This window comes from Drosophila innubila, chromosome X, assembly GCF_004354385.1.
Source record: "Drosophila innubila isolate TH190305 chromosome X, UK_Dinn_1.0, whole genome shotgun sequence".
NCBI lineage: Eukaryota > Metazoa > Arthropoda > Insecta > Diptera > Drosophilidae > Drosophila > Drosophila innubila.
The window spans coordinates 19,975,570-20,001,883 of record NC_047626.1 but is presented as its reverse complement, the minus strand read 5'-3'; the positions used below and the strand labels follow the sequence as shown (position 1 = coordinate 20,001,883).

The following is a 26,314-nucleotide window of genomic DNA, read 5'->3' as shown; positions in this document are numbered from 1 at the left end:
AGTGAGTATGGTTGAGTGTACTTGTTCTATATGCTGACCAAATTGTAATTAAAATTTAAGCTGACCATTGCACATAGGCAAGGCAAACTGTGTGCAGCAACAGAGATCGAGAATTGTGGGTAAATGGACGTGTAGAGAGTTGATTGAAGTTGATTGGTTGTGTCACAGTCTATATATTAGTTAAGGGCTCAAAGGATTCTCAATTTTAACCGTGAAATTTAAAGCACAGGCATTTTAATTACTTATTACTGTGTCATTGTTTAAGTAAACGCAAGCGAACCAGAACGCACTGACCTAAACCACAAAAAAACCCACTTGTAATCAGACTCAGATTATTAATATAAATATTAAGTAAAAGAAAATTTTTGTACTCAAATTCAGCAGGTAGCAAATAAACTAATTTCAAAGATTCAAACCAAGTGATTGTGGTTAACAGAAGTTTATGTTTCATGTAATCTACTAAAGAATTTTTAAGCCAACCTTAAATATTCAACATTTTATTTCAAACTGCAAATATTCAGAATTGTGTTAAACGGAACTTTTACAGTGTTGTAAGATTTAAAAACGGTTAACTATATATCATATAAATTTTATTTTTTAAGGGTTGTTGCAGCGACTTGAGTGCTTTAATTTTTCTGAATTTACTATAAATTAATAAAAGTTTCCTAAAATATTATAGAAAATGGTTGAGAGTAGTTCAACAGTGCTGCTAGCTACTTGAAACTTTCTTATCGAAAGTTAAACATATTTAAAAAACTTTTTTCTAACGTAGCTGCGATGTAAATTAGATTATCTGAATACTTTGGAATATAGCTAGAGCTATTCTATAAATAAGTATTCTATATAAGTTACAATAAATTACCAGTGCCTTTAAATACTCTTAATTGTAATTGACTAGTTATATTTCTTAAATATTAAAAATAAAGCAATTAGCTGTGCCCAAAACAGTAAAAGAAACGTAACAGAATCGAGTATGTCACTTTTAGGGTGATTATTGATTACATTACATTAGCTTAAGATAGTAAAAGTTTATTACGAAATATTCAAACTTATTTCTATTATAATTAATGATTATTATTTAAAGTGTAGATCAATATCGTTATAGTAAAAGAAACTAAACATTGTTGCAAATGCTTTATTTTTTCAAGCATGCAATTTAATGGGAAATTTTTGTTAAACTAATCTGAAATATTTGAAAGTTCAATTTTGCAGCAACGAAAGGCATTTGCATCGGTTTACTGCACTCAATGGTTGGTTGAACTGCGCATTCCCTTTTTGCAACCAGGATATGCAAAAACTTAAAGCTCGTATCTCTGTCTTGGCTTGTTTACCCGTAACTAAACCGACAACAGCAGCTGCTGTCTTCTTCCTTCAAATTGTCCTCCTTCATTGCGAAAAGCCTTTTCAGTTAATTTGCTTTTGCGACGTTTCGTTACATGCCAACTCTTCGTTCACACAGCTCACTCCATGTCCTCCATGTCGTTCCCTCTTGTTATCTCTCTGTCAGCGCTTTTCTGCTTTTAGCCATCTTTTAAATGGCTTAAAACATTTCCACACTCGCCTCACGGAAGCTTCTGTTAGTTGAATCTTCTAAAGTTTGCTCATGCAGCGTCAAAATGTTTAACTTCTGCTCCAGTTTTCCACCTGCCACGCCCTCGACCCCCGTCTGTCCTATGTTCGCCTCTTTTATGCTCCCCTGTTGCTTGAAGAGTTGTCGAGTAATCGGGTCATGAAATGGCTGACAGAGACACACACATTAGACACACACACACACAGACACACACACGCACACCCACATATATAATAAAATTATTTACAAATGAGTATATAGATATATTTATAAATCGAATTAAATATGTCATTAAACTAGGACTCAATATGGACTGAACGCCTAAAAATTAAAAAATCGATATCTATAATTTATGTTACTCTGCTTTATCAAAAGTGCTAAGTGTATTTAAAATTTGACGCTCTCGAAATTGAAATACCCATATTTATTAAGTAAAAACCGATAAAGTAGAAAATTGACAATTTCTGTGAAATTAAATCATATTTTAAGTGAATTTATAATGAGAATTTTCTAACAGTGACATCGAGCATCGACTTTCCGACTAAAGTTTAACAATGTTTTAATATCTGTGACATTTTGTTACATAAATATAACACTGTTAAATACGACTGTTGGAGCTCTGCTATTTGAAGCCAGAAAAAAATATCTTAAATAATTTTTGGTGTCAATGACATGATCAGGGTGTAAAGAATATTCTTTTTTCAGCTTTATTATTTATTTATTTTTTTTACTGACGGACTCAAACTTAAAATCACACCAATAATGGACTGTGAACTGTGAATTGAGAAATAAATATATATACCAAATTAACATTACAAAATATGTAGATACAAAATCAAATATTAATTGATTATTATTTAAAAATATATATTTATCACTACTATTTAGCTTATATTTTTAACAATTGTTAGTTTGATTTTATTTTGCATCCCAAAAGTGTCAAATTTGCCCACTGTGCCTGCTGTTGTCGTGCAACTAAACGGTAAAACGTTGCATACTTTGAAGCGTTCCGCATAAGTTGAGCCATCAACTGCACTGACAACGGCCACGCCCCTTGGACCGCCCTTAAGACCACTACACGTATAATATCTTTTACATTTTTAATTTGTGTCGCTTGGTGGATTGGGAATAAGGGGAAAGGAAGGGAAGGGAAGGGGTAAGAGTAAAGCAAGGGATGCGAAATGTTAATCATGATGAACCAGTTAAACAGAGAGAAAGACATTGGGAAGAGAGGAAGACGGGCAGAATGAGATAGAAAAGTGTGACTGGTCCAATGACTGAATGACTGACTAACTGACAACTTGACAATTTGACTGACTGACAGGCAGCAGCGACAGCTGCTTTGTCTTGTGTATTACAAATGTGCGTGTGTGTGCTTGTGCGTGCATGTGTGTGTGCTTGTGTGTGTGCTGCTCAACGTTGTAAAATGCATAAAAAACAAACACGCGTGTCTTTTTTGCTTACGCATAAAAGTTCTATTTTTTTGCTCTCTGTCTCAGCTTATTTTTCTCTGCATGTCTGTATTATGCTGACAAATGTCTGTTGGTTGGCGGTTTGGGGACCAGAAGAGTTGGGAGAGGGTAGCGGGATCTTGTGGTTGACAGCGGTTGTTGCACTGCGGAAATTTGCATATAGAGATGTAAAAAATGAATATAAACCGACGCTTTTGTATTTCAACTCTAGGCTCTCTTCCAGTTGTTCATTCTCTCTGTTTCTGCTGTCTCCTGCTATTCCTTCTTGTCTGTCTTTTCACCACGTATATGGGTGTGTTGAAGTGTTACGTATAAAAGTTGGACATTAACTGTTGCAACAATGAAAGTACTAAAAAAATGGACAGTGATAAGAGAAAAATAGAATTTTTCAATTTAGAGTTGAGTTGTCGATTTTACATCAAAATCGATTTAATTAACACGATTGATAGTCAACAAAATAATCGAGTTAAAGTAGTTGCAAACCGCATCTGCGAAATAGAAGTTTTCGATTTAGCGATGTATTTTGACATCACTACCAAATCACAAATCATGTCACGTCACGCGAATCCAGTGACTTTTGGAGCATAACTTATACAATCGCACACACACAATTACACACACAAAGCGCAGAAAAACAAAAGCGGCGACAAACTGGAGCAGCTGTTGCATAATTTATACGGGAAACGGAAGCACTCTGGAGTTACTGTGGAGGGTTCTTTAACTGAAGACTCTCTCTCTCTCTCTCTCTCTCTCACAGATTTGCTGCCGAATTATGCAGCGAGCGCTCCAAATTATATTGCAGATTTTAAGCAGCTGGTGTTATTGTGCTAACCGATATACAGACAGAGAAAAGTATGAGAATGTCTCTTTTTGAGTTTCATAACTACACTGATAAAAAAAATGTTCTAAAATCAAGATTTTGGTCTCAGAACTAAGATTTTTAGTCTAAAAAATGCGTCGAGAACATCAAATTCTTGAATTAAGAGAACACATCTTGATTTTAAGAACATTTTAAATAAGACCAAGTTCTTATTTTAAGAATAAATATTCTTTAAATTAAAATCAAAAAATAAAATAAATGAAAATTATTTTTTATATTTATATATTTTTTTTTTTTAATTTTGATTTATTTATATTTTATTGTGTTTTAGTAATTTTATAAATGTTATTTTAATTTGTTACGAGGGAGATTCGAACCGAAATAGTACCTATTTATACTTTCCTAATAATTTAAGATTTTTATTCTTATATTAAGATTTTAAGATTTTTTAGATTAATAATCTTAGTTTTAGTAATTTGGTCTTAAAATAATCTTATTTTAAGAACAAAATATTTAAGATGAATGTTCTTGATTTTAGAAGTTGGTCTTTTTTTCAGTGTAAGCGTGTTTCTATATGTTTTTGCTGTGTCACGTTTGTTACGCATAATTTCGTGCCTATTGTCGCTCTGTATTTGTTATAATAACAACGACAGCAACATATGCTTAAAAAATAATATGGTACTCAATATTTAAAGTGACACCCGGAAATGGTAAATAACACCAAGAACTAAGTGTCAAACTACAAAGATAGAAGCAAGAAAGAGGAAATAATAGCGGTTATTCGTTTCAGAGTTGAAACATTCTGAGTTTATATCTGAAAAAAAATTATAATGTAGATGGAAGGCGTATGGAAGGTGTGGAAAAGATATTAAATGTGTTTGGAAAAAAGAGAAAGAAAAATTCAGAAAAGCGGAGAGCTTATAAAATATGTAGCAAAGAGACAATTCTCTTTTTCTATGCTTATTATCGTATTTCTGTGTTCCTATTGAACTTTTTTTTACAACATATTTAACATCTCCCTTCTGAAACTATAGCATCTTTCCTCTGCTGTGTTGTTGCTCTCTCTCTATCGATATATTTTGCTATATTTCTACATTTCCCCCTTCACCACCATTTACAGCTACTCAATGATTAATTATGAAATCACAGTTGCTGCAATTGAGATTGCAATTACAACACTTGTGGTGCAACTTGACAGCAGCTGGCAACTAGAAATGCAGCAAATCCTTCTGTTGCTGTTCTGTTCGGTTGTTGATTGGTTGCACATTCCCGTAAGCCGCCCTTGTTGTCCATTTGGTGGCTTCCCATGGCGCTGACCCGGATATGCATATAGCCAAATGTGAAGCGCGACCCGGACGTTGCTTCATTTGAAATGTGGCCAAGTTCGTTTCAGCTGCTGCATTTCAGGCCAAATGCTGCCACAGCATTTTCACTTCCTCTCTCTCTCTCTCATTCTTTCTCCCTGTTTTTGTCTTGTGTTCTGTATGCAAATTTAATTAAATATTTTTTTTTTTTTTTTTCTTATTTTGTGTGTCAGTTGGCCTGTGTGTTCGTGTGTGTGTGTGTGTGTGTGTGTATGTGGGCGACCTACTTGCAGGCCCACAGAGACAAGCTGCCTTTCTCTCGCTGCTGGAAAAAAAAGAAGAAAAAAAAAACATGAAAACGAAAAATTAATTTGAAAGTAAATGACAGACGCGTCCAAAAGGCGTGTCTGTCTCTCTGTCTTTCTCGCCTTTTTTTCGCTCTATGTGTGTAGTAGGCGTTGACACGCCCACTTGTTGGGCTTCACTCGTTGCTTATGCAATTGAAATTCTGTATTGCGCTTGAAATAAACTTGGAAGCGTTGACATGGAAGCGGTAAAAATAGATGAAAAACTGAACCTGAAACACATGACAGCGACACACGCTCGTACACTCAAACACACACGCTTACACACACACACACACACACACACACACACACAGAGTTCATATTGCGCTTTTGTGTTGCATATTTGAAGGTCGTCTCCACGACACGCCCCTTTACGCCTCCGTCGCTCTGCAACACATTCATAATCCGCACGCTTTTCGCTTCTTTTGCGCCACAAAGTAGGCAACATTTTTATGCTTGACAACCAGCAACAACAATAAGAACAACAGCTGTAACTACAAAAACAACAACAGCGACAACAACAAACACTGCAAGAGCAGCAAATGATTTAGTCTATATTCCCACTCCCCTGCCCTTTAATCTCCTGTTCGCCCTTGTACACGTCGACTGTCTAGTTTGTCCCCTGTTTGCATTTGTTGCAGCCCCAAAATAAATTATGCTAGAGGTTTATTATTAATTTAGTTATTTCTTAAATATTAATTCAGTTGAATTTGTTACTAATTTATGTTAATTTTATTTTACAGTGCGCAGCTGCCGCACCGGCAAACAGGTGCAAATGACGGAGGCGGAGGTGCGCGGCTTGTGCCTGAAATCGCGTGAGATATTCTTGCAACAGCCGATATTACTGGAACTGGAGGCGCCACTGATCATCTGCGGCGACATTCATGGACAGTACACAGATCTCTTGCGGCTGTTCGAATATGGCGGCTTCCCGCCGGCTGCCAATTATCTGTTCCTCGGCGATTATGTGGATCGGGGCAAACAGTCGCTGGAGACGATTTGTTTATTGCTGGCCTATAAGATCAAATATCCGGAGAATTTCTTTTTGTTGCGCGGCAATCACGAGTGCGCCAGTATTAATAGAATTTATGGTAAGTGTGGACTCTAAGTGGATGGTATGTGGATCTCAAATGCATTGTGTATCAATGATCGAAAACAACATGTGTAATTTGTGGATACTATGTGGATCATATGCAGACCTAAGTGGATGCTATGTGGAGCCTCTGTTGAAGCACAAATTGCGCTAAATTTTTTTAAAAATCCATAATAGTAATATGTATATGTATGTATATACAAAGCAGATGTAGGTGGATGTTATGTGGAAACAATAAACAGTTTTAATATGTAACTCATTTCAAAATATTTACTCTAAGCAATATACATGATTATGTTCCACAGGCTTTTATGACGAATGCAAGCGTCGCTATAATGTCAAGTTATGGAAGACCTTCACAGACTGTTTCAACTGTCTGCCCGTCGCCGCGATCATTGACGAGAAGATCTTCTGCTGTCACGGCGGCCTGAGTCCCGATCTGCAGGGCATGGAGCAAATACGTCGTCTGATGCGTCCCACAGATGTGCCCGACACTGGTCTGCTCTGCGATCTACTGTGGAGTGATCCCGACAAGGATGTCCAGGGTTGGGGTGAGAATGATCGTGGTGTTAGTTTCACTTTTGGCGTTGATGTTGTATCGAAATTCTTGAATCGACACGAGCTGGACTTGATTTGTCGTGCACATCAGGTATGTTTCTTATCCCCAATTGCTTTCACTTCCTCATGAATAACTCTGGTCACACTTGAACACAGGTTGTCGAGGATGGCTACGAGTTCTTTGCGCGGCGTCAGCTGGTCACACTGTTCTCGGCGCCAAACTATTGCGGCGAATTCGATAATGCTGGCGGCATGATGACCGTAGACGACACGCTTATGTGCTCATTCCAGGTGAGTTTTCATTTTATTTAAATAGATCAACATACAATATAAATAAACAATATAAGTATCAATTAGTTTGGTTTAAAATAATAAAAGTTGTTATAACATTCAACTTTCATTACTGGAACTTTTCTGAGTGTCGAAAACTACCAGATTTTCTACACTATTAAACATATTTTGGAAATTCGGAAATCCTAGAAATTAATTTGACGACTATAAAATTTTTTATTGCAACTAGAGCATTTTATGTGGATATCGATTTCGAAAATATTCCTAGCCTAAAAGAACCAAATGCGGTCAGAATGTATATTATAATATAATATTATCGACCAGTTTGATGGCAACTATATGACACAGTGATAGTCATAGAGATATATTTTGCCATACACCGTTCACGATTCCTATTATTTTGATAACAATTTAAAATCCAATGACATAAAATTATAGTACATATATGTGATTATATTTATTTGCAGATACTAAAACCATCCGAGAAGAAGGCAAAGTATTTGTACAGCGGCATGAACTCATCACGGCCGACAACCCCGCAGCGTAGCGCCCCAATGTTGGCGACCAACAAGAAGAAATAATATATCCATCCGCTTCCATTTCCTTAAAGGTTCAACCTCAACAACAAACAAACATACAAACAAAACAAAACAAAACAAAAGAAAAACAAGCAAATAACAAGAAATACATTAATAACTTTTATATAATATACAAATAATATGTCAAAATTAAATGTGCGCAAGTAATTAACTAGTTGAAAAGCAAACAAACAAAAAACCAAAAAAAAAAAAGAAACAAAACAAAACAAAAAACAAAGTAAAAACAAATGAAAAAAACCAACAAAATTCAAGTACAGATAAAAAGCGTTGGCTAAAACAGATCTATAAATGTATTATGCATATATATCTTTATATGTGTATATATCTGTGTGAATCAAATGTATACAAATTCTATATTATTTATTTACTTTACATGTACATACATGTTGCTATATGCATATAGAACACCGACACTACACTATACTACACTACACTACACAATACAACACAACACTATACCAGAAGAAAACATAAACACTTAAGTTTTTGCATTTGTTTATAAAACCTTGCCCTCAATTGAATGCAATTGTCGAAAACAGACACAGTGATTGTTGTCTCCTCCCTGTCCCTCTCCTACCAGCCCAGTCATTTACACTAGACAACACAATACACACGCGAAAAGAGTACAGCGATTTAAGCAATGAATTTATATAGGCATATATACTATATATTAATGTAAACTATATACGATATCTACTTATATGTATGTACTACAACCAAAATGCGAATGCAACAAAAATAATTACCTAGGCCACATGTGCAGTGTTTCCAACAGCATCAACATAATGAGCTCTAGAGAAGCAACTAAATGCAGTTTTTCATTTAATTATCAACAAGCGCTAAACAAAACAAATTGTCTAACAAAAAGAAAAAAAATATATAAAACTCTGAAAAGTTTACGACTTAAGTGTAAGGCAGTTAAACTATGTGTATGTTTTTTTTTATTTGTTTAATTTATTATGAATATAAATATATATAATTTTCGTTCTCCTTTCGTCTTTATCGTTTGTTTAACTAATTTATTGCAATCCTTACATTGTATTTAAAGCTACTCGTAAAATACGAAAGAGAAAACAACAGTAAATACTATACGTATAAATATATATATATATTTTTTTTTTGCAAGTGACAAAATGAATGAATATTTAAATATACAAATATACTAAAAAATAGGTTTAAAAAAAAATGTTAACTGCAAAAAAACAAAAAAAAAAGCATATTAAATAAATCTAAATACAAATACAATTTCAAATTGTGTAGATGTAAATGGGCGCCTCTCTGGTATCCGCATTTACTATTTCTGTTTGTTAATCATTGTTGTTTCATTCACTTTAAATGACTTAACAGTAACGACGACAGTAACAGATGTTTTTAGTCACACTGTTAAGTAAACAGCAGATCGCTGGGCATTTTCATTTGAAGTGAATAAAAATATTAACAAATCGAAAAAAATACCTATTATAAACATAATATCATCACTCATGCCTAACATTTGGAACTTGCCTCATACGAATCAAAACAAAAAGAAGATATAGTAAAAGTAGATGATGAAGTAAAAAATGAAAACGGATGTGGAAAAGATGTAGTAGTAAAGAAAATTAGAATTTTAAACGAATTTTTAAGCATTACTTCGAGTACTTGAAACACCAATTTTTGTGCATGTTTTTTAAATTCGAAATTAGAACACAAGTTGAAAACTGACTATAACTGGCTTATACATACTATATATAAATATATAATTAATTTACTTTTTGTCATTATCGTCATAAATTATTAGATTGTAGTGCCTTTTTTGCCTCCCAAATCAAAACAAAACAAAAGAAAAGAAACGAATGAAATTAAAACGAAAAAGTAACGAAAACTATAAAGTTTATTTATATACACAGTTTCAAAAGATATATCTATATATATATAGCCGTACATATATATATATATATATATATATATATATGTATATGCATTTTATATGTGACTAGAGATGACATACTTAATTGCATGTCATGGAGTGTTCTCAGACCTGCATGATATCGCATTCGAGTCAATTAATAACATCAAACATTGTGTTTCATATTTGCCACGTGCAACATGCAAACTTTGTTAACCTACGCTTTTAACTCACCTAACTCCTTCAATTTGTTAATTGTTTTATTTATGCTTATCAAAAATCTTTTGTAGCTAACCAAATGATTTTAAAATCTGATCTTCAAGTTGATCTGCTCGTGTGTCGGTGTATGGAGATGTCTATGTATTGCATGTTAACCATACACACATACATACACATACTCAGTCAAATACGATAACAAAGCAAAAAAAAAAATACAATATACTATTGTGGTTGATAAAATTACACCACAAAATGGCATCTCATATGAAGCAAGAATACAAAATGCATAAGAAAACCAAAAAAAAAAAAAAAAAACAATGAAAGAAAATAAATAAATTAATATATTTATTATTAAAAATCAAATAAAAATTATTAAACATTTATGTAAACAATTTAAAAAGTGGTTTTATTTTATTTATTTCATATACCTAATGTAGACTGATAATAATAGTGATATAGTAATGCTGTTTGACTTACTAAGAGCAACAACTTAGCTAATTTGAAGTAGCTTCCAAGCTTTTTGTTAGCTTTAAGGCTTTGTTGCTAGTGAGCTTTTTTAAAATAAAGGCTCCGCTGAAAGCTTTTGAAGCTTTTAAGCTTAGTTGCACCAACACAGCAAAGTTTTCACAACTACCTGATTTACTATATAACAATTTGTAAAACTACTTATTCAAGCTTAAATTTATTAAAGCTTCATTCTGCATTCAATTAGCTTTGAAGCTTAGTCATTAAAAACTTTTTGAGCACCCCTCATCTAACTAATTATTCCGAAAGCTTTTCGGAGTATATAACTGTAATGTTATTTAACAGTGCTGATAACTGTTCGTTAACAGCACTAACAGTTCCCTAAGGACTACAGCCAATTCATGCTTTAAGAGCTGATTCCCATTGAGTTAGTTTTGCTAATGGCCCAAAATTTTATGTTAGGCAAATATTTTTGAAACCCCCGCTGTGACTTTTGATGGCCTCCGAGCGATGTGGATGCCCATTATGTGTTGAATAAAAACAAGGCAGGATTTGTGTTATTTTATGCTCAACATTTATTTCATAATGTTTTTCTTCAGATGAACTTGATGACGTGCTATAAATGCTATAAGCCCCATTCCATTCATTATTCATTTCATTTTAAACTCAAAAGAAAAACAAATATAAAAACTGGGAAAAATTGAGAGTCCAGCTCCTTAGATGAAACTTTGGTATTTGATGGGCCTTAGTCTAAAAACATTTAATACACATATATATATTCAAATACATTCATATAACTGTTTATCGGGTGATAAGAGTTAACATAGTCATACTAAGTAGTTTTAGCTCTTCTATTATAGTTTTTTCTGTGTACTCAGACAAATGCATCACATTTAGTTTTATAGTTTATATTTGAAATACTTTGCGGCCTTTTTTTTTCAATATACTAGTATTATTTTGCTTAGCTTCTTTTTTTTTTGGTTGATTTGAAGAGCACACGCACATTAACATATACGATAGAAGTATTGTTTTCCTTTTGCAACAGTGTATTGTTTTCTTCCTTTTGTATAATATTGAATATAGTTTGACTACTTGGCTAATTGTCTTTTTGACCATAAATTCATTACAGCTTTCGCTTTAGAACTAGACATACACATTTATATATGAATACTTAGTTGCAAATACGCTTACAGCTAAAAAAAAAAAACTCATTTTAAATCCATAGCATATAAGTATGTGGATAAATGAGTGATTCCTTGTGGACACTCACGTACATTATTCAACTGATTTTCATATCATTATGATCATTTATCATTTATTTTCATTGTTTCATTTCACCATTTGGCAATTTCATGCATATATGAATCAAGGAATATACGAAAGATAGTATACCCTTGCTGTAGCTAAAATACGTATGTGTTATATCCACAGTTTCTCTGCTTTCGTTGGCATATCAAGTGTTTTACGGGCGGAGATCATTTTATTCATCTATTATTTGAATATATCTGAGTATTTATAAACGACACATACAAACATTCAAATGTATATATGTGTATAAATTTACATCAACTTTGTATTCATACTCATTATCGTATTATTTTGCATATTCATAATTAAATTCATACTCGTGTTTGTTATTCATATATATTTTTCTTTTCATATTCAGATTCATAGTGAAATTTATATATTTATATTTATTTCAATATTCATATATATTTTAATTTCCATACAAATAAATATTCATATTCATACTCATATTAATATTCAAATTTCTTTTAGTTTCCATTCTCATATTTCTGTAATACATACATACATATGCATAAATTTATAAATATATTTGTTTATATACTAATAATTATATTATATTATATATATTTATATTTGTAAATATATTAATTTTCTTATTTATATTCATACTCATATTCATATTCATATTCATATTCATATTCATATTCATATTCATATTCATATTCATATTCATATTCATATTCATATTCATATTCATATTCATATTCATATTCATATTCATATTCATATTCATATTCATATTCATATTCATATTCATATTCATATTCATAGCCGTGTGGCTACCACAGTTTTGTGACAAGCTTGTCACAAATTTCAGCGCATCGTTTAATTATGCAAACTGCATTTAAGTTTGCAGTTTTTTTTTCACCAAACTCCAATTTATATTTGGCAGAAACAGTTTATTTATGCGTGATTTAGAAACCACAGGGGTGCTCAAGGTTAGGTTTAAATTTGAACTCAAAAAATATTTCTGTTACTTTTGGTTTTTTTTTAGGTGAAAATTAAATAAAGAGAGGAATTTTGTAGAGGAAAATTCACAGATATGTGTTTATCAGAGGCAATGTGTAAGTATATATATTTTAGGTGAAACCGCAAAACTTTTAAAATTCACATGCTAAGCCCTTGTTCTTATTGTTGTACAGTTACTATATTGTGTATATAAGAATGTTATATAGTTTGTGTGTATCTCTACCCTTGCAGAGGGTCTGTGCCTATGTGAACTCAGCTCCCAGTGCAGCTAGCATGCTTAAATTTTCTATAGTTGCTTATACTCGTATATTTAGCATATAACACATATATTGAAACCAATTATATGGTTTATCTACATATGTCCTTTAGCTTTCACAGACATAATCGCTTGTACATTTAGTTCTTGATATGAAACTTGTTTGTTTCACAAATTATCTAAACAAACAAAAAAAAAAAAAAAACTTCTTATGCATTATAGTGTTTAATTTTTTTTAATCAAAATAGGTTAACTGTATTATACGAAAACTGTGTCTGTAAGAACTCAGCTCGTCGTCTGAAACTTGGTTAAGTTGCTTCATTTAATAGCAGTTAATAAAATCACTTAACTGTAAATATAAGCTGTCATAGGAACAAACAAATTGCGTTGTTGTATAAGAGAAAATTGTGTGTGGTTTTTGTTTTTATGGTAACTTCATAAGACTTATCAATTACTGGCTATTTTTAAATATTATCTTCTTTTTTATCAATATCGTATGGACGATCTGCAAGGGTATTTTGTCTTATGTTTCTTGCGAAAGACAACATTTGTTTCTTGCTACAATTTGTAATATTCATTTATAATATACTCTAACTTTTCGGGTGTGGTATCGTAAATAGACATTTGTTATTGTTGTACATCTATAATATGATATATGGTATATGGAATATTGTATATGGAATATTTTAGTATTTTCTTAGCTTGCTATCCACTAAAAGTTGTATATTGTATGGTATAATCGTATATGATATATGGAATATTTGATGATTTTCTTAACTTGTTATCCATTTAAAAGTTGTGTATTTGTGATATTTCATATGCCGTAGATTTAAGTAGTTAGTTGCAGTTGATATTTTTAATTCATTTGTAAGGGTGTATTTTTAATTACATCGAATTACATTTAGATATTGTATAGTACTTGCATATCAATATTAATTTCAATTTCATTGAACTATTTTGTATTTGCGGTTATACATCGATATATTTAAATGTTTAAAAATACTTGTATTACTCTGTTTTGCCATTAGCTATTTGAATCTTTGAATTTATGCAATATCATGCTTATAAGTTGAATAATATCATTGAATATTTTATGGTTAATATCAATATACCGTTTTATTATTGAATTTCCAACTCAATGAGAACGTCAAGCTCAATGTCAACGTGCCATTTTTAAATGCACTTTTTAATTTCCAATCTCCATTTAAATGTTTTCCATTATAGATAGTTGAACATGAAACAATTAGAGTCGTTTATTGTTAGACATTTACTAAATTCTATCAATAACTAACTAAATACTTTGATGTGTGCGTGTGTGTGTGTGTTGGCCAATCAAGTGACTATGGTCACGCCCATATTAAAAACACCGCCACACACACACACACACACCCAGAAAAAGTCAGGTCGAAACCACAATCGATCCTTGAAATTGCCGTCTCGTTGCTGTCAATTGTGAATTCGAAACGAATACTTGTTTAAGTTTAAGTTTTCTAGTTGCTATTCGCCTGACTTTCTCATTTTCTTTTAGTTGCGTATTTTTGGGTCATATGGTTGCTAATTTCCCTCAACCCGAAAAGGTTGCCAAAAGGGTTGGGTTTTTGGGTTACAAAGGAATTTGTCGGAGGTCGCCTCCTTGAAACCGAAACTGAATCCACATCTCGTATTCGCAAATTACAATTTACAATATTTATTCTAAAGTTTTTCTTCTCATTTGGTTTGTGTTGCAGTTAATACTTTTAATGCCATCTCGCTGTTTAGTTCGTGTTTGGACCATGCCATCTATGGCTTCTTGCGCTTGGCAAACATCTGAGACCATCAGAATCAGACATTTGTTGTTTTGGGCACGGCACCTGTCTCGGCTGCCAACTGTTGTCGTTGCATGCGTTCCTCCTCCACCTGTTGCTCCAGATGCACCTGCACCATGTGATGCTCCAATTGATCATCGTTCTCCTCCAAATCCCGGGCCAGTGTCTCGCTGCGCTGCAAGCGACGCTTGTGATAGCCGGAACATGTTGTCGAGCTGTGCTGACATGCTGTCGGCACGGGAACACGTATGTTAAACTCATCCTCGAGAGTCTCAATGCAATCCAATTGGGTATCATCATCGTGGACAGCAGCTGCAGCTGCCGCAGCGCTTGTGGAGGGTCCATCTCCGAATGAAGTTGATGTTGAGGCATTCACCACACGCTTGCCATTCTTGCGGCCAATGGGAACATCGTGCAATGCCAACTTCTCCATGCGTAACTCCCCCAAGGTGGCAGATGTGTAGCCAGGACGCTGTGTCTCATCCACATGGACAAGGACAAAGGGCAGCTTCAAGGACAACTCACCGCCCATGCCGCTCAACGTGAGCTTGACCTTCACATAGTACGACACATAAATGGCGAAAACATTACGATCATCAACAAAGCCAGGTGCCCCACTGTTGTTGCCACTGCCACCGGCAGCAGCAGCGGTATTGCCACCTGATGTTGCAGCCGTTTGGGGCAACTGTGGCAAGGCCATGGCCGGACTGGCCAATGGATGTCCAGCCAACAATTGCTGCGCCTGCAACACAAAATTCGGTGAGCGTATTGCAGATGCGGCAATCGCTCCAGTTATCTCATCGGGCTCCGTGCTACGCTGTAGAGTGTCCTCCAATGCAATCCAGTTCTTGGTTGGACCACGTTGTGGACGCAACGCGACTGTCGTCGACAAGCTGCCACCTGGTGGCACAACGCGATCCACAGCCGGCGATATATTGTCCGAGTCGGCAACAACATTCTTAAATTTTCCATTGTTAAACATGCAAACGTCCACGTGCTGAATGGCACAAATCTGAAAAAAAAAACAATATGTTTATATTTATAGAGGGAGAATGGTTAAGAAATTGGCAAACATTGGATGAAAGAGGGGAGTGGGGTAGTTAAAAGCAAAAGAAAGACGAGCTATGACATACAACTTTTAAGCAGCCAAAAAAAATTCACTATGTTTTTGTGGATTTAAGGACAAAAAAAGCTACATTTGCCAACAAAACCAATTGAAAAAAGCTTTCCAGATTTATTAATATTTTTGAACACATTGAATATTTGAACACTACGTTTTAATCAAACGTTTTAAAACTCCCAGAGCAGTCAATAAAGTAAAAAATAAAGCTCAGTACCAATATAATAAAATGGATGCATGAGAAAGTCCCATTTGTACTTTTAATTTTTTATAATACAAATTAATTTTAACATTTATTTTTGAGTTTTTTTTTCTTGAAATCATAAATAACTTTTATTGAATTTGTAATAAAGGAAATCCATTTTTTAAAACCTCTGGAATGAGGGCTTTATTGTTGGGACTCCCGGTTCAAAGGATATTTGCATTCAATTTTTAATTAATATTTTAATAATAAAATTCAAATATCAATCGAAAAAAAAAACAAATCCAAATTTGACGGAAAAAAAGCTGCTCTGGCAACACTGGACACAGCTGACATTGCCATTGGACAAACCAATCAAGACGCAGCTCCCGCAAATGTAATTTCAATACTCTGCAAGAGCAAAGTGACAGCTGACACCGAAGCAGGCATACCCTACAACAGTGCCGTTCAAGAAAAAGGGTGCATAAGGGATGTAAATCAAGGAAGAACATAAATGGAAAATATTTTACATATGGACAAGCAACATGTCAAAATAAGATGCGATTACTTGATGTACGAGTTTTTAAATACTCAATATGGTATATCCTTGGCATTTTTCGTTATCTTCTTTTTAACTTCCTTAATCTAACTATAATGCTTTCATCAATTAATCAACAGTTTTTCACTTTTAACCAAACAATAACTTAGGGAGAGCAGCAAAAGGGGCGTGGTAGTCAACGATAGCTGCGGCAAAGCTAAAAAGAAAGTCATGTGAATTACTTTCTTTGAGTGTGCATGCGTAGGTGATTGTGTGTGTGTGTGTGTGTGTGTGTGTGTGTGTAGGCTGAAATTATGGCAGCATTATTTGATTGCCTTGCTGCGCTTACTTTTTCCCTTATCTCTGGGCAAGGCAATCAAAAGTAATGCACTCAATTACGCCCATAAATGTGGACAATGGTCACAGGACTGTGGATATTGAATTAGCGCTGAGTCCGCGTGTCGTGCGTGACAGAATTTGTGTCACGACATAACGATACTATTTTGAAATTATTGCCACTCTAACGATAATAACACGAACACACTTCGACTACAATATTAATTTAAGTACAGTTTTATTTCATATGTTACAATTGTAAGTTCTTGAGATATTATTTCCATCAACTTAAATTCAGTGCGTTAATATTTCTTACACATTTTTTATTATTTATACGATAATAATTTGGTTAGATTTGTTGACAGAATAGATGCAAAAATTGTCAAAATATTCGACACATGAGATTGTATTAAATTCTAGCCAATACGATAGTATTCAAACGATATAATTGCATTATTATTAGAGTCTTGATATATATACTTTAATTTATAGGTTTGTTGACAGAATAAATGCAAAAATTGTCCAAATATTTGACACATGAGATAGTATTAAATTCGATCCAATACGATAGTATTCAAACGATATTATTGTATTATTGTTAGAGTCTATATATATATACTTTAATTTACAGATTTGTAGATGCAAAATTAGTCAAAATATTCGACACACGAGATAGTATTAAATTCGAGCCAATACGATAGTATTCAAACGATATTATTGTATTATTATTAGAGTCTTGATATATATGCTTTAACTTAAACAACACTCTTTTGGGTACAATTCTAAAGATAGAATCTATACTATTTTAAGCTGATTATAGTTCAATGGTTATTATATCATATAATTAGCTATATAAATAGCTTTGACGCATACAATTCTAGTTTCCATCTCCCACCTCAAAATAAGTCAAACAAAAAAAAAAAATAATTAAAATTGGAGATAGACGTCAGACGATAGAAGATGGAAGACAGTTGGCAGTTGTGTTGCCCACGGAATTACGACATTTCCTGCTGCAGTTTGCTCTCTTCTTTTATCTCTTTCCAATAATTTTTTTTCATTTGTTGTTGTAATGGATTTCAGTTGAAATTCAACCCATTTATAGAGCCCGAAATGGCACAGAGTCCAATTTATGGTTATCGAAGCATTGTGGCGGCTTCTTTGACAGTCACCGGACACGTAACCGATTAAATGAGCTATGGCCAGGAAAATGTCGCTTTTGGGATTCGAAATATAATGGTAGCCAAAAATGCATTTATGTATGCACATGTTACCACAAAAGCACAAAGAGTGTGACCAGCATCGAACAAAAATGCAACAGTAGTTAATTATCCAGGCTCTAATTAAAACTCAAATTGAAAATTGATTAACAATGCGTAATTTGATAAGCGCATATTATAATGCAACAAAGGAAATCAGGTAAAAGCGAAGCACAATAAGCAAGAGTATAATTTAAAAGAGAGAAGTGGGGAGAAGCGGTAGACGGGGTTAAGCGATATCCTGTAAACGGTTGTAAATTGTTGACTCTATTTAAAGTCTTCAACAAATAATTCATGATAATTTTAATATTTCGAGTAGCTCTTTACGAACTGTGGGCTTTAGCATACATTTGAGATCTTTTAGCGGGTATAATATGCTGAAAGGCTTATTTATACAGGGTAAACTTATATCAAGTATCATTCGTCTTCCATCTTCTGCTATCTGCTCAACATAAGCTTACCTATTTTAACTTTTATTTGATGTACAGGGTATTTAAAAAAAACAATGCAAATGAAAAAGTTATTGGCTTTGACAATTTATATAAATATTTGTCATGCTCGTGGCAAAAAAATATGCTGGGTCATTACTACTGCGCTATAGTGAATGCTACAATTAAAAAGTATATATTTATTTATATAGAAACAGAAGGGTCCCTAAATTGTACTGTAGTAGACATGGCATTTATATATCTATTTGGATCTCACAGGTCTTCTATGTGAATATGGAAACCTTAAGTGCAGAAAGTTACTGAAGGCAGACACACACACACACACGCACACACACACACGCGCACACACACACACACACATACACATGTAACGTTTCCTTGTGTTTATTTGGTATCAATGCTGGCCTGGAAACACGGTTAAATAGATTTCTTTGCCTCTAATCAGTTGTCCTTCAATTCGGTCCTACTATCTCTCTCTCTCTCTCTATCTCTCTTATATGTATATATTCTTTCCCTTTCACTTTGCTTGTCTCATTGTGTCCGCTCATTATGCAAAATCATCAAGTTTGCTTTTTGCCTGCCCCAAAAAGTATGTTAACATTTTGTTGTCACTTGTGGGACTTCGCTATTTAGCTCAATTGGCTGGTGTCCAGCCGCAAGCACACATATACACACACATTTAGCCTTTATTTCGCAGAAATCTGTTGCAGTTAATCAAGTAGTAATTTTAAAAAAAATACTTGAAAAACAAAATTAATACCTTCTTCGCTATAAACATTTTTTCTTATTTTGTTACAGCTTGTTATGGTTCTGCTAACAAGTTTAACAACAACAAAAATAATACAATTTATTTAAATTAAATCAAAAGCGTGCATTTTTTTTCAAAGTAATTACTTGATTAACTGTATACACTCCTTCAATGCCTTACATATTGATTAGGAAAATGAGCATACCCTGTGCAAAGTGTATACCAAAATGTTTCTTGATTAAATTTCAGCATTAAATTTGAGTTTCACAAATGAAATGTTCACAATAAATACATTAAACAAGACTGTTGCAATAGAGAAAGAGAGAGAGAGAGAGAGAGAGGAAGGGAGCAAGTGAAAGAGAGCGCATAGCATAAGTTATGCGGGGTTCATCTAATTGGCTTTTGTAGGGGAGAAACTAAAGGCGCCGACTTTTAACCTCCCACCAAAATACTGGCGAAAGGATTTGCCACGAACTGAGCTGAGGGAATATCCTGCTGCCTTGTCCTGTTAACAGTGGACACAGCTGCAGCAGTCGCATTTGTGCTTTTACGACTCCCCCAACTCCACACACATACTATTGTAGTACTTGTTGCTGTGTGAGCCACTTTTGAGCTGGACAATTGCCCAAATTGCACAGCATACAACTGAGAAAACGTATATATATATGTTATGTGTGTGTGTAAGCATTTGACTTTTGACTTTTATTGACAACTTGAAGGCAAACTGGGCGAATAAAATTTTATAACGCCAACGGAAAAACAAAAAAAATAAGAAAACAAAAGCAACACAGAGAGCACTAGTCGGAAAGGCTATAGTCGAGATCCCGACCATAGGATTCCCGTTACTTACTTCAATATATATAAAAGTACTTTAAAGAATTTCCTTCCTAACAAAAACTACTGCATATTTTTAGGTGATTGAAATAATAACTTTATTAATAGTCTTGGTTAACTAATACTCCCGTTCTACTTGTCCGATCTTGCTGCGGTTAATTGAGATTATAGATAATATTAATAGATAACTTTAATTATCACAAAAAACGTATTATCTTAATAACTGTGGGTGTGGTGGTTTTTCGCGATTTGCGGGGGCGGAGGGGGGTGTGTCTTAAATTTGAAACAATCTTGATCTGCGTGAAGTATATAGAAGTCTGTGAGTGAAAGTTTGGTATCTCTATCTCTTATGGTCTCTGAGATCCTTTTGTTTATACGGACGGACAGACAGACAGACGGACAGACACACATGGCTATATCGACTCGGCTATTGATGCTGATCATAGGGTCAGAGATGCCTCCTTCTCCCTGTTACATACATTCCAACGAACACAATATACCCTCTTATTTATTTTTTAAGTAACGGGTATAAAAACAAATTCAGCGAAATGTGATAATAAAAACAGAAAAACAATGTACATACACACACGTAAATGCACATATGTATATTTAATAGGGCGCAAAGTGCACAATAACAACACCGATAATACCCGACTGAGAGATACCCTCTGTGCACAGCACTGAGATGCTTTTCTAGTGAATATTTTATATGCTTCCCTCAAAATAAAGTGCGGAGTTAACTGTGTGTGACAAAGTTCAAGGACAAAATTTAAGAAATTAAAAATAAACTTTATGTGCTTAAGGTATAAATAGGGAAAATGTTGTTTAATTAAATTAGTTGGACTTTAATTAATTCAATACAAAATGTTTACATCCTTTTATCTTAAAAGCATTTTCTGGGCTATAATTTGAAGTTTTAAGACTTTATAGACAGACCAAAGCTAATAATATTAATAAATTATAATACTCAATTTCCATGACTACTTAGTATAATTATTTAAAAAAAATACAGCAATTTTTTTAATCGAATCAAGCAACTGACCAGGAATATGTATAAGTAGCTTGTGGACGTGGTCAGCTTTCAGTCGGCGTAACAAACCGAAACATTAACTGCGGTCTTAATCCGATTTATTGCTGGAGAAATCCAGCAAAAAAATAGCGTTGCACGAAGTGTGGATTTTGAATGAGAAACAGAACACATGACATTAAATGCTCTTTGCTGAAATTTCACCATAGAAAAAGTTCGATAAAGAGTGGGAAAAAAGGGAGGAATTTTAAATAAACTACATATGAGACAGGTGGCGAAATTTATTCGATGATAGACTAATTTCCCAAAGTAAACGAAATTTCATTTAAGCCTCTTTCATTCCGACTTATATTAAGCACATACTTTCATTTCTATTCAAAGTGTATTCTAGGCTGAGCTGGAATTGATTTCATTTTTCTACCTAAGCTTAAGTCGACATTTGATGAGAGCTTATTCAAATGTAGCTTTAAGTTGACTTACAAAAATTGAGATCATATTTTAAAAATGTTGCATAAAGCTCATTGGATTTGATTAGATTTTGCTAGAAATATAACTAGGATTCTAATGATATACTGCCAGAATTTTTAATTAATTTTCAATTATATATTATATTATTATGTTAATTTTTGCCAATTTACTATATATTATATGTATATGCAAAAATTTGATATTCAATTATGTTCAACTTTAGAATGTGTGTAAACACATTTTCCAAAATTTAGTGCTGAAAAATTTATTCGGTTAGACGTTTGTAACAGCATTTGTAAAAAATTTGAATAATTTTGCCTCAAATATTTTGTATGACGGACCTTAACTTTAAAATTCATTTAAAATTTGTTTGTCTGTGCAACTGTTCAGCAACTGTTTATTGATACTGCGAAAATATTGCTTCAACAATAATATAAACAATAACGCTCTGATATTGATCCCCTTTCCCGCAAAGCATTTGCAAGTGCACTCAAGCTTGAAAGCGTCTTTTATTTTCCCAGTTTACTGCCTCTCTAGCTCACAAGACTTCTCTATCAACCCTCTGTCTCTCCTTTTCACTGTCTATCGCTCTCTTTGTCTGTCTGTCTGTTGCTATAACTACCTCTTATAAGCTTATGCATTTTGCATTAGCATCGAGTGGCCTGCAACAACTTTATGTGGCATGTCATCGATATGCATATGAGAAACACTAAACATCAGCTACAGCTCACTTTCTCTACCCGTTCCCCCGTCTGCTTATCTAGCTGTGCATGGGCTTACACTGCGTATACGTAATGCGGCACAACATCTGTTATAATAGCAGAGGCCACAACAAGTTGTATATACGAGTATTTGCATAATGAAGCTTCTTCAATTTGTAATGTATTTATCAAGCTCCTTTCACCGCCGATTTTGAAGCGTGCTTTAGAAATGCAGAGCAGCGGGGTGGGGGAGAGGGGGTAAGCAATTTGTGGTCGTGAGGGTAAAGAAAAGTGGCAGTGACTTTGCAAGTGTTTAATCTCAGTCCGAAAAATATGCTAAAAGAATTCTTAAGTAGAAAGCAGCACGCACAGTTACCGTTAGCTGAGTGTGCTATGTCTGTGTGAGTGTGTGTGTGTGTGTGTTTATGTATGTGTATGCAAACAGTTAGTAAGTAACAATGTAAAATTGTAGCATACTTTTGTGTGCCAACATTTCCGAAAGGAACACAAATGCCACAGATGTGATTATAGCAACGAGTGTGTGTGTGTGCGTGTGTGTGTGTGTAAGTGTGATAGAGCGTGCGTGTGTGTGTGCTAGACAAAAGCAAGCAACGTCTGCTAGTGTGCTGTGTTGTGGTTGAGGTGATGCAGAAAAAGGGTTTAAGCCACCTTAAAAGATGCTGCGGGCACAATAAACATTTCAAGTGTTTGATGTGTCTGTGTGTTGTGTGTGGTGTGTGTTGTGTGTGGTGTGTGTTGTGTGTGGTGTGTATATATATCTTAAAAAAAACCCCATAAAATGTCTTAACACACTTTCACTTGAACTGCCGCCTTTTGTCAGTCTTAACTTAAGTTTTCAACTTGAATGCCACAACTTTTGCTGCCAACTCGAACTATGCTCTCCCCCTCGGTCACTTTCTCTCTCTACTACTTTCTCCTTCTGCTTTGTTGCTTTCACTTTCTGTGTTGGCTATTTGTTAAGCCTTTGGCCCGGCCACTTTTGCCATTTTGCTGAAGTGGGGCGAACGTATACTCAAGAGATTGCACTATAAGCATCCTACACTTTTCCAATTTCATTTCGGCTAAACGTCATTTGCATTTGTGTGCGCTCTTTTTGCCGCTTAGCGTCAGTTTTTCCAGTTTCCCCACTTTCATTGGACCCCAGCAACACAAGCCTCGGGCCCAATGAGACCCTCGATTCCTTCACCGAGTTCAGTCCTTACGACCAAAACTTCTTGTCGAGTGGTTTCCCCAGCGGGACATTCGATTTGTCAGCGAGATTTCTGTGCGGAAATAACAGTGAATAACAGCAACAACACCAACAATAACAATAAGCAGCCTTTGTTTGTGCCTGCTGCTGCACACTCGTCGTATGCGTAATATTCGTTTCATTGTGTTTATTAAAAGCTTAAGGCTCAATCAGCGTTTTGCACTCGACGAAACACAACTGAAGCTCACTGCAATCACAGTATATTAATCTCCAATTGCCACACACCGCACTTACATATACTCTAACAAACTATAATTTAAATAAGAATTAATAAGGGACCGCAACGATTATAATTTTTAATATTCCATAATTAGATGTTGATTTTTATAAAAACAATTGAAAACAAATAACTCTTACTTTTCATAATATGATTAAAATCTATTACAAAAAACAAAAACAAAAGTTATCATTAAATTTGAAAATATAAAAATAAAATATTAAAGAAACATTTTTGAAGTTTTATATATAAGATCAGAAAAATCCAATAATCACACATCTGTTGAGACTTAATGTGTTTTTAACGAGTAAAAGCTTTCAACAATCCCTTTCTATTACATATTTCACTTGCAATTTTATTGTAAAAATATAATTAATGAAAAGTTTAAATTATTTTCCTTTCACAGAATAAAATGGAACTATTAATACAAGCTTTAAATGTCACTCGAATTTGATATCAAAACAGTGCAATAATTTTATCTGCCACAATACATTTGGTTGCCAATATGCTCGCTTTTGGCTAGTGTAGGGTGATAATATTTATACTTCGATTTGCACTTGGTCGTATCAGAATAACTGATTTATTTATGTTGAAGTTTGTGTATCCGTAAATGCATGTGTGTGTGTGTGTGTGTATGTGTATTTGTATTTACATTACCATTGATTGCAGAAGCAATTGTCCAGAAGGCGAGGCATGGCATTGTGTTATTGGCAATTATTCGAAAATCTGAGCAATTGACTTACAAGCATTTGCCATTAGAGAGTCCAACACAACAGAAAGATAAAGACAAGGATAACGACTGCATGATATTAGATAAGAATACGCCATGGAATGAAATGGCATGGAAAAGAGAGAAGTAGAAAAATAGCAAGTGGAATAAAGGCAAGTGGCATGTTAAGGTTTCCAAAAGCAAATTGATAACATGACCAAGTTCGATTGGAGCTTAATGAAATCAAAACAGATGCCATTTTCGTTACTTTAGAATCTAGACAGTTTTTTTTATCAGAGTGTTGCATTTTTGGGAATTAGGCACCTGAAGTTAAATTATTATTAGAGAAAAGATACATAAAGAAAGATATTTCTCATCTCTACACAAGCAGCATTTAGAATCAGAATGCATAACGCTGCTTTAAGACGAGGGTAGTGCTAAAATTACTTGACTTTATAGAGCAAGAAAAATGTTTTAAAAAACAATTTTTCACTTTTCTATAGTCAGTTGACTTTGACTGTGAGTGTGTGCAACGAGTATATTGTATAACTGATACTAACTATATTATAACTGTATGGTGCAACATCAGTTGCAATTTGATTGAAGTTCAAAACTTAGGCAGGCGGTCAGTTGCAAGTTGCAACCAAATGGGCATGTGCACTTCTTGTTGCTCATAATTCACTTAAGGCTGCAACATGAAGTTGTCTCCAATGGCATGTGGGGCATGCAGCATGCAGCATGCAGCGTGGGCTTAACGGCAGACTGCTGACAAATTATTCATAACATACTTTATGGCTTGCCCCATAGAAATGCAACAGTTTGTTTGTCTGCAAGTCCAACGTTGCGTATGCATAATTTGTTGCTTCTGCCACACGAACAAAAGAAGCGCATGCCCCACACAGACAAAAAGAATAGCAGAATAACAGAATAACAGAATATTCAAACAATGAATAATGTTGAGTAGAACTTGACACAGACACAGACACAAGTCGCACCAAGTCGACGTCAAAAAAGAAATGAATAAAATTGTCTAGAAGAAGGCGAATGTTATTTCCAATTCAATTCAGTGGAGACTATAATAAACTTCTATAGTAGAAAAAAAAGCCCGACAGTAAGAGACCCTGTTCTTATATATATATAATTCTCAGTGTTCTCTTCTTCTTCATTCAACCTGACTCTAGAGATGGACACGGGCTCGAAATCATTTTTTTTTATCAATTCATATGAAAAGTAAGTGTGAAATCGTGACTTTTCGGGCCCGATCAAAAAAAGGGCCGTTTACGATTTTCAGGCCCGAATCCCGTGGATTTTTTAAAGAGGCCCGCGGGAAACAAAGCCCGAAAAGGCCCGTACCCCTCTCTACCTGAGTCTACACAAAAATGATTTCGTGTTATTTGATTTTCATCAGTACCAAGGTTGTTGTCTGTGACTCTTTTAGTATCTAATTATTCTATGAATATATATACATTATGTTGTCTGCCATGCTTTCTTCTGTCTGT

General features: G+C 34.2%; 2 protein-coding genes across 2 annotated transcripts in view; one reads left to right on the top strand and one right to left on the bottom strand.

Moving 5' to 3' along the window:
* LOC117794338 (serine/threonine-protein phosphatase beta isoform) overlaps positions 1-8,921 on the top strand; it is a 29,952-nt gene extending 21,031 nt beyond the window's left edge. The window contains exons 2-5 of the mRNA XM_034634971.1: positions 6,257-6,604; positions 6,912-7,255; positions 7,321-7,455; positions 7,923-8,921. Coding sequence (XP_034490862.1) covers positions 6,257-6,604; positions 6,912-7,255; positions 7,321-7,455; positions 7,923-8,036 — 941 coding nt within the window. The 3' untranslated portion in view covers positions 8,037-8,921. The remainder of the gene's footprint in view (positions 1-6,256; positions 6,605-6,911; positions 7,256-7,320; positions 7,456-7,922) is intronic.
* A 5,951-nt stretch (positions 8,922-14,872) lies between these two features.
* LOC117787986 overlaps positions 14,873-26,314 on the bottom strand; it is a 78,077-nt gene continuing 66,635 nt past the window's right edge. The window contains exon 7 of the mRNA XM_034626641.1: positions 14,873-15,973. Within this exon, the coding sequence (XP_034482532.1) occupies positions 14,978-15,973 (996 nt within the window). The 3' untranslated portion in view covers positions 14,873-14,977. The remainder of the gene's footprint in view (positions 15,974-26,314) is intronic.